Source organism: Equus asinus, chromosome 17 (genome assembly GCF_041296235.1).
Source record: "Equus asinus isolate D_3611 breed Donkey chromosome 17, EquAss-T2T_v2, whole genome shotgun sequence".
Lineage (NCBI taxonomy): Eukaryota > Metazoa > Chordata > Mammalia > Perissodactyla > Equidae > Equus > Equus asinus.
In genome coordinates, this window is record NC_091806.1 from 6,267,255 (window position 1) to 6,279,872 (window position 12,618).

General features: G+C 37.0%; 1 protein-coding gene across 17 annotated transcripts in view; it reads right to left on the reverse strand.

Annotated features, from left to right (window-relative positions):
- Positions 1–7,748: 7,748 nt before the first annotated feature.
- Positions 7,749–12,618, reverse strand: part of LRRC4C (leucine rich repeat containing 4C) — a 1,166,212-nt gene continuing 1,161,342 nt past the window's right edge. For all 17 annotated transcript variants that reach the window (XM_070487551.1, XM_044750116.2, XM_044750115.2 and 14 more), the window contains one exon: positions 7,749–10,404. In XM_070487551.1, the coding sequence (XP_070343652.1) occupies positions 8,440–10,362 (1,923 nt within the window). In that variant the 5' untranslated portion in view covers positions 10,363–10,404 and the 3' untranslated portion in view covers positions 7,749–8,439. The remainder of the gene's footprint in view (positions 10,405–12,618) is intronic.

Below are 12,618 nucleotides of genomic sequence, written 5' to 3' on the forward strand. Positions count from 1 at the left end.
AATGTTTCATGAATAAATATATTTAGGAAAGAAAAGATCCTGAATGGGGTCAAAGATTTAAAACTAACTACTTATGCCATATTAAAAGGTCTGCAACTAGCGTCCCATTCACAAGTCTGTCATTCTTGCCTTTATGTGGAGAGACAACTTTTCCACTGTATTTCAATGTTGGTCCATATTAACCAATTAATTATCTTATGGTTCCATCTATTTTTCTGATATCTTCACTTTGGTTGCATTCATAATTTACCAAAAGTAATACTTTTACTAAGTATGAAAAATAACTACCAGAAATTGAAGTACAGAGATTTAAATTTCTCAGCAGTACTTGGCTGGGATAATTAAATATTTTTTATTCAGAATTGTCATTTGAATCTCCATTTTCAATAATTAAGCCTTTTTTCTCTCTTTTAGGTACTTGGCAAGTGAAAAATTGTTGCCTAATATTTACCTCTTAAGTAGTTTAGACTTAGAATATAACACATGTTATATTCTAAGAAAGATAAAGTGAAAAATTTTATTGACTTCATGAAAACAGTTTACATAATGAGAAGTTAAAGAACTATTGAGGTTGGTATGGAGCATTTTTTTTTTATGGAAAGGGACTGGTATATGATCCTTTAGCTACTGTGTTACTCAGAAATATATCCATCAATGACATTTGAGTAGAATATAAAAAGTAAATCAAAATGCAATCCTAAAAATAAATACCTAAAACTTATTAATTGTGATAAAAATAGTGTTGATTGAGTGACGTTCTTCTTTGGAAGCTAGCTGATCCATAATGTTTTCCATTTGAAGTTCTTCTGCGAAATTCAATGTAAGTCAGTATCTCAAACATTGCCATATTAACCAATCCAGTGCTTCAACGGTGTTGGCCCACCTATTTCATGAGTAAATTTGAAGGAACAAATAAGACTAAGACCAGTTACCAAAATGGGTCCCCAAAGAGAAGTCTGTTTTCCAGGAGAACGTTATCTAATAGAATACAACAGATGAAATATTCTGAGGATAGTGTTAACAGTTTTCTGTTCTAAGCAATAAATGCCACTGCTAAATGAAGGCTTGCGATAGCCATCTGAAAACTCTAATTCTCTTCTTTCACCTTTGGTTTTCTTTCTAATTTTTGTGCAGTGGAAAATGTTTATTCTCAATTTCTTCATCCTTAAAGGGAGATAACACCCACCTTATAGGGCTTTGTAAGGACTGGAGATGATGACTACCTCAGGCGTCTTAGAAATGGTAGCTGTAATAATGATTGCTGACATTCTCAGACTATAAGTCTTCCTTGAGGGCAAGTTGTGCTTTCTTTACTTCTGTTGCACTCTACAGAGTGCTGTCCAGAAATTATTCTAGAGAATTTGATGTTACCAACATTTGCTCTTATTATGACCTTGCCCATCTTAGAAACAAGTGTTCTGGCTACTGCTTACTTGTGGCCAGTGTTATCTGGTACTGCCATTAGCAACGAGGTAAACAGATTAATATGAATCATGGAATCAAGGAATCAAGATGACAATTATAAGAAGGTAAGTTCCAGAGGAGGGACATCTTGGTTTGTCCTGAACGAAGTGGTTTCTGGGATACAGGATGTCAGTGCTAAAACCAGGAAAGTCTGGGCAAACAGAGATGAATTGGTTACCCTATTAAATGCGGCATGACTTTGTTTTGTTCACAGTTGTATATCCAAAGCCTTGAACACTGCCTGCAATTAAGTAATTCATGTTCCCTATATAAATGAATCCATCTAAGCATGTTTTGTAGTTTTACCCATTTACTTTTTTCTCTTTTCTCTTTTCCATGTTTTGTTTTCTTCCTTTCTATCCTGTTTATGGTTTCAAAATATTAATAGTTCTACATAAAGACAAATGTACTACTCAGGAAAATTGTGATACATTCATTAAGATACACTCACATATCACTCTTTCAAGGCTCAACAAAGGAGAAAACAGGTGAAAGCGCTTCTAAGCTATAAAGCACAAAGTTTTTATTTTTGAATTATCTTATGAATGCCTAATGGTATCCCACTAATTTCCAAGAGCCCAGTTTATTTCTGACATTAATTTAATTGTGCATTTTTACTCCTTAACAAGAGTGCTTGCTCTACTACCAAAATGGCTTTCAAATAACTATTACAAATCACTCTCAGGATTTATTTTAAACTGAATTTTGTAAGACTTTAATGATAATGTCAATAAATTGAAACTATGTTGGCCAATACATGAGATTTTTATCTCATTAGCATATACTTTCTTGCGAATAATCTATAGTTTTGGCATTTGTCTTTGATAAGCAGTATGGTAACAAGTTTGTGGTCTTAAAATTATATATAATATAAATTACATATAATATAAATTATATATAATCTATATATCTATTCTCTAGCTGTTTAAGCATTTTTCAGTACTGTGAAATTCCATATTTCTTCATTTTTCTGGAGGTAGAGGTTATATTAATCATAATAAAAACATCAAATCTTTTAAGTGGAGTTCAAGAGTGAAAATAAAGAGATACCTCTCCTACAAGGTCTAGAAAATAATTTATTCTTCTACATGAGTTGCCCCCAGTGTTGTTAGAGTTGAACTGCAGATTGCATACATAAATGTTGTGTAGCAGTGACAGATTCTGATTTTATAGTTCTTTTAGAAAAGCTGAAAACATGCTGAGAAATGAAAGTCGGGAATAAAAATATATTTCCACATAGAGTAAGGATACGTATTGAAAAACCAAAAAGCAATAGAACACATAAAAGCTGGCATTAATTTTTTAGGAGACTTGTTTGCAGACTCTTGAAACAATTTTAGGTGAGAACACATAGCTACATGACGTTTTTATGGTCAGAATTAAGTGAAGTTCATTCTTTAACAGCCCATTTATGCTGAGAAATATCTTTACAAGCGTGAGTTAGTCTGCTTGAGGGCTGCTAGAAACAGAAACTTTATTACTTCTCTTTTTCATTTTGTAAAACTATTTTTTTTAAATAGAACTAGCCATAGGACCTGGAAATCCACATCAACATTTGACTTTTGAGGCATTTTAGAAATTTTATTAAGGTTAAGTTTTCTTCATAATGATTCTATTAGTAAAGAAAACCATGATTTCCCTAGTATTACAAATTGCTTTCTAAAGTTTTATAGTAGCTACCATAAAAAGTATATACCATAAAATATGTCATAATTACTCTTATTATGTTGTAATATATTTAACTGGACTGAAGCTTCACTTATTTGTCTTAGAGCGCTATACACTTTACAAAACGAACTGTGCTTAGATAACAATTGTTGAGTTCCATTTTTTTTAACCTCTTTTAATGCAGAACTAAGGATGGGAATTAAGGAGATTTACTAACTGTCATTCAAAAGTCTTACTGATGTATCAACATAATAAACGCTAGGAGTTCCCATAATGGGTTTCTGTCCTGAAGTCCTGGGGCTGAGCTAGGTGGATATTCTGCCAAGTTCTCAGGACTGGAGGAAATAAACTAGAATTGGTTCTATTGCCACCACAGAGACCAGCCCCTCTCCTCTCAACAACATTGAATCTTCTCTTTCATGAGGGTAAAAAGCCATATATCCACTATTTCTGCCAACCAGATCAAGGCAGGATTGATGCCATTTGAACAAGTTCAAATTCAGCAACTCAGCATCAAATATATAATAAAGTGCAGCATGAATAACCTGGAAAAGGAAGTTAAATTTCTGTACCAAATATTCAAAGATAAGGCTTCATGGTCTGGAGTTCCAGAGGTCCTTGCTTACTGTATTTTGCACAGGATATATATGAGTATCCTTGTTTACTGTTGATAACAAAATTTACAAAATGGATGGATTTTTCCAAAATCATGTGCTTTCATTAAAATAGCTTCATTTATTTTCTGTCTTGCAGCAAACTCCTTCCCTCTTTTCTTTATATTTATCCTGGGCAAAAGCAAAATGAACAGTACTTGAACTTACCACTGCTGAACATTTGTTACATAATTTATATAATTTTATATATTTCTCAAATAACATTAAGAAAAGTTGAAATCTCAGAAGTTCTGCTGGCAGTACTTGAAGAAGCAAAATGATATGAACTACTACGTGTTGTAAGAATTCTTCATTCAGCATCTAAATTTGGATCTTAATTGACAGTGTGCTATCATTAATTCTAGGAGATCTCTTTTTTTCTCTTATAGAGCCAGATGTATCTTATTTTGAATCCTGATAGAGCATGGGAAGACAACTGTGTTACAGCAGGTATCTATCTAATGCAGAGTTTTTCGAAATTCAGATTTCTTCTTATGGTAGAAGAGAAAAAAATAGAAGGCATCTGGATTTTTAAGGCAATGTTTTAGACTTATTTCTATTTGAAATAGCTTTTGTATAGAAATCATATTATAATCAAATGTAATGATGGATATATATAGTTTGGGGAGGGATGTTTTCATAAGAGATTTGACCATGCTACTATATTTTATGAGAAACAGACAAATGGCTTCCTAGAAGAGATGCTTCACTCAGGCATTCACATTTTATGTCTGGGATACTTCTTGATATCTATATCTTCAATATCTTTATTAATAGCTGAAATACCAACTAAACAATTGAATATTTTATTTAAAAATTACATTGTTTCAGAGCACCATGCTGTATTTATAAGCACTAATCTGACTCTTCTTCTATCTTGAAGATTATCCCAAAAGAATAAACGAATCAGCTTTTGTTTTTTTTTTACCTTGACCAATATTTACCTTAGAAATGTTGGATGGGGCCATCCACTTAATATTTTATTTCATGTTTCAGTAAATCTTGTTCTAAAAATGCCTTCTTCCTTTTCTTTCTCCCATATAAATAACTCTTCCATTGTCAAGTAATTCTCCAGCAGACGTATGTTCAGAATTTCACGGTATGCAGGTCTCAAATAATATCCTGAGTTTTAACTCTTTGATTAAAAGGCCTAAGAGCAATCATGGACTAGCAACATTTTCTTCCTCAAGAAAACATTGATCAATGTTCCAAGGTCGAATGACCTATTTCAACCTTTAGAAAAGATGATATTTGATTCTTGAATATTCAGAATAGGAGGGGACATGCTTAAAGCTCTATCAGGGTGTCTGTGTGTGAACCATACCAAATCCTTCTAATATTTTGCCAATGCAAATATTTGGACATATTCAAAAGAATTTAAGAGATCAAAGTCATAGCCAGGGTATTAGAGTAAGACTCTTGAGGGGTCGGCCTGGTGGTGTAGGTGGTTAAATTTGCATGTTCTGCTTTGGCGGCCCAGGGTTCACAGATTCGGATCCCAGGTGCAGAAGTACACACTGCTCATCAAGCCATGCTGTAGTGGCATTCCACGTATGAAGTAGAGGCAGATTGGAATGGATGTTAGCTCAGGGACAATCTTCCTCAAGCAAAAGGAGGAAGATTGGCGACAGATGTTAGCTCAGGGCCTATCTTCCCCCCCAAAAAAGAGTAAGTTTCTCGAATAGAAAATAATGGAGAATCTTCTTTCTAAAGCATCCTTGATGTTTCCGCAAATCAAACTGCATACCTTTAGTAGAAAACACATATAGATAGATATAGATATATAGATATATACTAAATTATCATTAGGTTACCGTAACTTGGTAAATGGCATATTTTTGGAGCATAAATATTTAAGAATACTGTCTTCAGATAGAATAAAAAGAGTGATGGACCAGAATTGTGTTTTGCTGCAAGGATATACCGGATGTTTAAAGAGTCACCTGGGCTTTCTGCTGAACCAAGGACACCCCAGTGTGCGACGGTCTAGAGAGACATCAGTGCAGCTACTGTCCTAAGGGCTCGAAAGCCAAGTACACTATGCAGAGCAAACACAGACACTGCTAATCATAAACACCCAGAATTTGTTTTAGTGTCCTTTCAATAATACCTTTATAGCACGCCACCCTTCAACCCCAAAACCTGCAACGAAGAGTTTTCATCAAAAGCATTTCTAAACTTACTGTGAAAGTCAAGTTTGGCTTAACCAATTTTGATCAACTTTTTTTCTAAAATGTATTCACTAGGGCAACTATAATCTTCTGTTGGACTGAATTGTATGCTTTAGTTTCTTACCTAACTTTTTTAGTTCGAGTTCACCTTTCACGTTAGTTGGCAGAATTTATCTATCTGCTCAGCCACCCCTCATAGTCAAGAGGAATTGCGTGCTGGGACTAACTCCATAAGAATTATAAGCTCAAAATGAAAGACGGTTTACAGTCAGCAAAGACAGAACTTGCAGAGCACAAACCAAGTAGACAAGGCAGGATTCTCTCCCCTCCTGATTTATTTCATTCTTTGTACTAGCACTTGCTTGCTATTCCTTACTGCATTATTTGTTGTTTTGTGATTTTCAGCTTGGGAATATATTAAGTACATTTGATACTGAATAGCTGGACAAACGACAGCCAATATGTGTTTTCCCTTTTCTTGCATCTTCTCCACAGTAAAAGCAAATGTGAATTATGTTCCTAACAAAGGGAAGGAGGAAATGAAGGAGGGAAAAGCCACTAGAGAATTAGTGATTGAAAAATAGAGGTAAGACCTTTGTGTGGTCTCATTCATCTGTTATCACTCCCTCCCAGTTCTCTGACCGACTTTGCTAGTAATTAATGGCTTTTCACACCTGAAGATCACAAAACCCTGGTGTGAGGTCCAGTCTGCAGAGTGAAGTACGAGCGTCCAAGCTGCTCATCCATCAGGAGCCGAAGTGTTCTCTATCTTGGCCGACCCTTGTTTCACCAACAAGGTGGTAGGTTTCAAGGGCCGTGAATAAGAGGTGTGTACCTTCACTTTGCTTCACACAGATAAAGACAGAAGTCCTACACACACTGTATTAAAATGTTAGCAGAGTGCCTAGGTGCCAATAACCAGCAAGTTTCTTTTTCACTTGGAGGCTAGCATATGTTCTCATACCTAAAATTTCTACAGGTCCTTAAAATACTTGAAGTGAATTATCACTGTATTAGCATTGCTATGTCTTGGTATGCATCTATCTGTCACAGCAAATCCATACTCATACTTCTTTACAGCTCTGCAATCTGCATTTGGAAGAAGAGAGTCAACTCTTCCAGAAGGATAGAAGAAATGGTGAATCAAGGAGGTTTCTGGAATAACAGCAACCTGATATTTTGAAACTCTGGAGTCCCAATTTGCAGCCTTCTCCATAACAATTAGAGCTGGCCCTCAGTAATAAGCTGATATTTCTTTAATCCTATTTCACATAGATCACGAGTGACTCAAGGGCAGGAACCAGGTCTTGTCAATGGTGTGCCTACAACACTAAAATCAGTGTTTAACACATAGTAGATCTTTTATAGTTACTGCCGAATTGAACTAAATTTGCTGGCACTCAGCACCAAAAATGATTTTTCAACTTAGATAATTCAGAATACCTTTGCATTCTGTGGCTGTACATCATCTAGCCAGTAGAGTTTTATTTAGGAGACAGTGAATAAATTATACTGAAACTTTCTTCCAAGTGGAATTCAATTTACTACACAAAATCATTATTTTTTTTTAATCTGTGCATTCTACAAAGGGTGACCTAATGAGAAGGGAAAAAATACCACAGCATTCTTGAATACAGATCCCAAACTCAAGTCAACTAATGGAACAGGACCCTGTAGAGATGAATGCTGTGACTGAAAAATACTGTAGCATTTTCTTTCTTGGAAAGTAGGAAATCTAATTACCTTCAAGTTTCTCACATTTGAGCCATACTACAAATGAATTGTGTCCAAGTACAGAAAAACCAACAATATTTTATTTATAATCTTATTTTTAGCTTTTGAACTACAAATTCTGGTTCTAGAGTCGTTTAAAAGATCATGGGTTTTATAGATGCTCATATGTAAATTAATCTGTTGTTTGCTTACTTTTTTTCTTTGCCATTGAATGGTCCTCCTCATAAATACAGAACAGGTCATTACATGAAAAATATAAGATCTTGCATTTTTTTTCCTCGTTCTTTCTTAAAAATCTATTTCTAATATTGCATTCCCCATTGGACTATTTCATAAGGGCATGAGGGGGAAAAAAAGAAAGGAGGAAAAAAAATAAAGACAAAATAGACTGGATCTCACCACTAGAATTCACCATAAAAATCTTAAAGTATAACAGAATTCTTACAAAATTTCCTAGACCAGTTCTTCTGGGAATTGAGATCTCCTATGAAAAATATGGCAATCAGGGAAGGTAGGGACGAGATGTGGGAAAATAGTAAATAAGTGCAGCAAAAACAGGTTCTGAGGAATACACATCATTTTGTCTGCTTTAGATCACAATAGAATTTTTAATAAATAAATTTCTTTTCTTTTTTGTTTTTTTGTAAAGACACTTTTTTGAAACAGTAGATTTAGCCCAGTCATTTGTGTCATTTTTAACAAACTGTCTTTTTTTTTGATTGTTTGTTTTCTGTAACTCTGTAAATGTTTTAGATTTGAGTCTCTTGTACATTGTCTTTAGAGTTCATTCGGATCAATAACGGTTCATGCACTGAACTGTGTATTGAATTTATTGTGTTAACTGTTGTTGTGTGGTTGAAGGGAGATTTGTAGGAGTTATAGTGATTTAGGTGCTCATGCTCGATAGCAGGCATGGGCAGGTGACTTTCCATGGGTGTGTCTCCCGTAATCTCATCATCCACATTAATGATTTCAACAGTCCTTGTTGGGGCGTGATGGTTTTGCCGGTGGTGCTGCTTCCTCATCTTGTAGAAAATGACCAGCATCACTGCAGCCATAAGCGTGATGGCCACAAAACAGCCAATGATGATTTTGGTAGTCTTCATGACCTCATCAATTCCTGGGATCCCACTGTTTATATCAGTCACTGGGATGGTGAATGTTTTTTCTGTCGACCTTGTGCTCTGTGGCATGAGAGAGGTGGTCACGTTGGTGGTCTCCCAGTCAATCACTGGAGTGGGGCCCACGTTGTTGTCTGTGGTCCTTGCCTCATCCTGAGAAGGTTCCATAGTCTCTACTGTGACGGTTGAAAAGTAAGAGAAGGGAGTAGTGGTTGCTGCAGTCACATTCAGGGTAGCTGAAGCAGTGGTATTTCCAACAGAATTACTCACCATACATGTGTACATGCCTGTATCTTGCACGGTTACATTCGTGAAATTTAACGTGCCGTCACTGAGCACAGCTATCCGCACTTTGTATGCACCATGTGTCATGACTGTTCCATTTGGAGTAATCCAAGATACAGAGGTCAGGGACGTGGAGGCCCGACATTTCAGCTCAGCTGCCATGCCTTCAGTGACATTGAGGTCTGCAGGGGGCTCCACAATCACAGGAGCGTAGCAAGTGAAATAATTCTGGTCAAGCTCCCCTATGTACCTCCCTTTCAGATTGGGAGGAGTGTTACATCGGGCACAACAAGCTGTGTTGGAGGGGGCCATGTCTTTTATCCACCAGCTGAGCCACAGTATGTCACAATTGCAGTTCCAAGGGTTGTGATGTAAGTGTATCCTCTCTAGATGATGCAAGGGTGTGAAGAGGTCATGAGGCAGTAATGTTAGATTGTTGTGTGCCAGGTTTATCTCCACGAGAGACTGAAGGTTATCAAAGGCATTCCGTTCAATCACTTGAATCTGAGACTGTATCATCCACAGTTTTTGAAGGTGCATCAGTCCCTGGAAAGAGCCAGGCCTGATGGCAGACAAATGATTCCCAGAAAGATCCAGCTCATCGAGTTTTATGAGCGGCGTAAGATTAGGGATTTCCCGGAGGTTGCACATGGCAAGGTTCAAATATCTCAAGTTGGACAGACCTTCAAAGGCACCTTCTGAGATGTATGAAAGCCTTTTCAATTCCCCTAAGTCTAGTCGGCGCAAAGAAGGGATTCTGTTAAAAGCATAAGAAGGGATGCTTTCAATGGGGTTGTTTCGCAACCAGAGCTCCTTCAGTTTAGACAAGTATACAAAAGCTCCATTCGGGATGGTAGTAAGACGATTGTCAAAGAGTTCCAGAGTGTTGAGGTTCGCCAGACCATTGAAGGCCCCAATTTCAATTGTTCTAATATGATTCCTACTCAACTGTAGGATTTCCAGGTGCCTCAAGTGCTTGAAGCTGTTCACTTTGATGATCTGGATTTGGTTCTCATGGAGGTTCAGCAGCCGGGTGTTGGTGGAGATGCCGTCTGGAACCTCGCGGAGGTTTTTCCGAACGCAGATCACCTTGCTGAACTGGTTGCTGCAGGAGCAGACGGAAGGGCAGGTTTGAGCCCGCACCAGACCAGCCACCACAAGAAGTTGAAGAGCCAGCAGCACCACAAGCAGGGGGTCAAATAAGGCCCTGTTAAACCTAGGACCTATCATTATCTGCTGTGGATGTAAGGTCATCTTGTTCAACATTCATAATTTATCTGGTGTTGGTCCTTCTGGAGTTCAAATAGTCTGCAATATAATAAGAGCAAAAAAGAGTATTAGTGCTCCTCCAAACGTCTTTCTGGAGCAATGTCAGTGATGCAGTGTATCAAAGCCATCATTTCTCAGACTAGGAAAACAATAAATCTTATGTCCTTTATTGAGCGATGTGTCTCATGTTTATAAAGAATGATTCTGTACTTCAAATTAGCAGCCATCCACAGTCCATATTCCATCAGATGTGCAATCACAGAGAAATGGAAGAATGAGGTAGAGGACCTTAATGGAGTGTTTACCAACCAAGTGTGACCCGAATGCATGAGGACTTATGAGATGCACCCTACCATTAGGTTCAAAGTCCAGACCAGATTGAAAAAGTTCAGAGAAATAGGATCTGGGGGCTATACCCCGTAGACTAAAAGTTCCCTTGCAAAATTAGTAACAGCTGCCATTTTACTGAGGGTTATTCTATGTTCCAGGCACTGTGGGCTACAGACTTCACAAACAGTCCTATTCAGGATTGGCTACACAATTGCAGGGCCTAGCGCAAAATGAAGATGTGTGATGCCTTGTTAAAAGATGATGAATTTCAAATACGCAACAATAGATCGTTAAAAGAAGTATAGGCTCTTTTGAGAATGGGGCCCTTTGCAATTGCACAGGTTGCAAGCCCATGAAGTTGGCCTTAATCCTTTCTAATTCTTACAGCGCTCCCCTGAGGTAGGAACTGTTATTGTCTCCATTTTCAAGATCAAGAGACTTAATCATAGGAGAAGTAACATGCATGAAATCACATGTTAGTAAATACAGAAGCAGCACTCAGACATTCATCTGACTGGTGCCAGAGCACATGATCTCCAACACTCCATGAAAGAGTTTTTGCGATGATGGCAAAAACAAATATTTTTCACAAATCAATTTCTTTAAAATACCTTTCCTTTGGGGGTGCACTCAGCTGTAACAGTGGCAATTTAATTTATGGTACCTGTGAAGACATACTGAAATAGTGACATACACAAATATACATAAATTTCTAGAGATTATCATAAACCAAAACATTATAATATAGCCAACTGCTACCTATAGGCAGACATACCACAAATCAAATCATTTCCCATGAAATATAATTTTTATTTACAGATAAGATCTTAGTATATCAGGATTACTGTATGTTTTATGTCCCTACTGTTACTGATTTTAAGTAGATTTATGGGAAGGGAAATAAAGTAAATCACTTTCTGCATCTCTTCCAACACAAGGAGGAATTCAAAAGGAACTTGGGTTACTGTGTATATACTCCACTGAAATGGCTTATTGTGGATTGGGCCCCTGTGTAATGACTTCTCCAAATCTCTCATCTCAATAAACAGTGCCTCTACTAGGACTGTTCTGGAAAGAACAAAAAGGGGGCAGGAGGCTCACCACATTCCAATTCAAAAAGGCGCTAATTTAATGCTTACTATGTGTCATCTTGGGCAAGTTACCTATCCTTTCCATGAATCACTTTCTCCACTTGCAAAATGCAAATGAAAATATTACACACCCCTTAGCATTGTGAGTATAAAATTAGTTAATGGACATAAAAGGCTTAGGATAATGTCTCCCACATTGTAATAACTCAATAAATGCTAGACATTATTATTACTGTTTTTGTTGTTTCCCTTATCAAGACATTTTGCTAAGTACTGGGCATATAAACTGATTATAATTCAAAAGGTGAGATACGTAGGCAAACAGATGAAGTATAATAATACATGTTCACTTCTATGAGACCAAGCCATATTGGCACAAGGGCAGTGAAGTCAGACCAACTCAGCCTATGGTGGTAAATTAGGGGATTTTCAAAGAGGAAGATCATCTGATCTAGGTTTTGTAGAAGTTGGTAAAGAAAGGAAAGAAGAGCATTTTAGGCATACGGACCAGCCTGAGTCAAGACAAGGACACATGAAAGATGCTAGCACATCCAGGAAACAGTCAAAAGTTCATTGTGGTAAGAGAATGGAAGACCTAGGGAAGGGGATAGAAAAGAAGTTGGGACGAGATCAGGTCCAGACTGTCAAGAGTTGGTTATATCAAACTTAAGAGTCCTCGTTTTATTCTGCAGGGGACATGTTTTGTTTTTAGAAAGAAATGCTATCATCAGCTTTGTTTTTAAGAATGGCACTTGTGAACTAATATGAGAGAGTGAAAATATTTGGAAGAAACTAGTAGCAAGGAGAAAAATTTGGAAGATCTTCCAGTTTT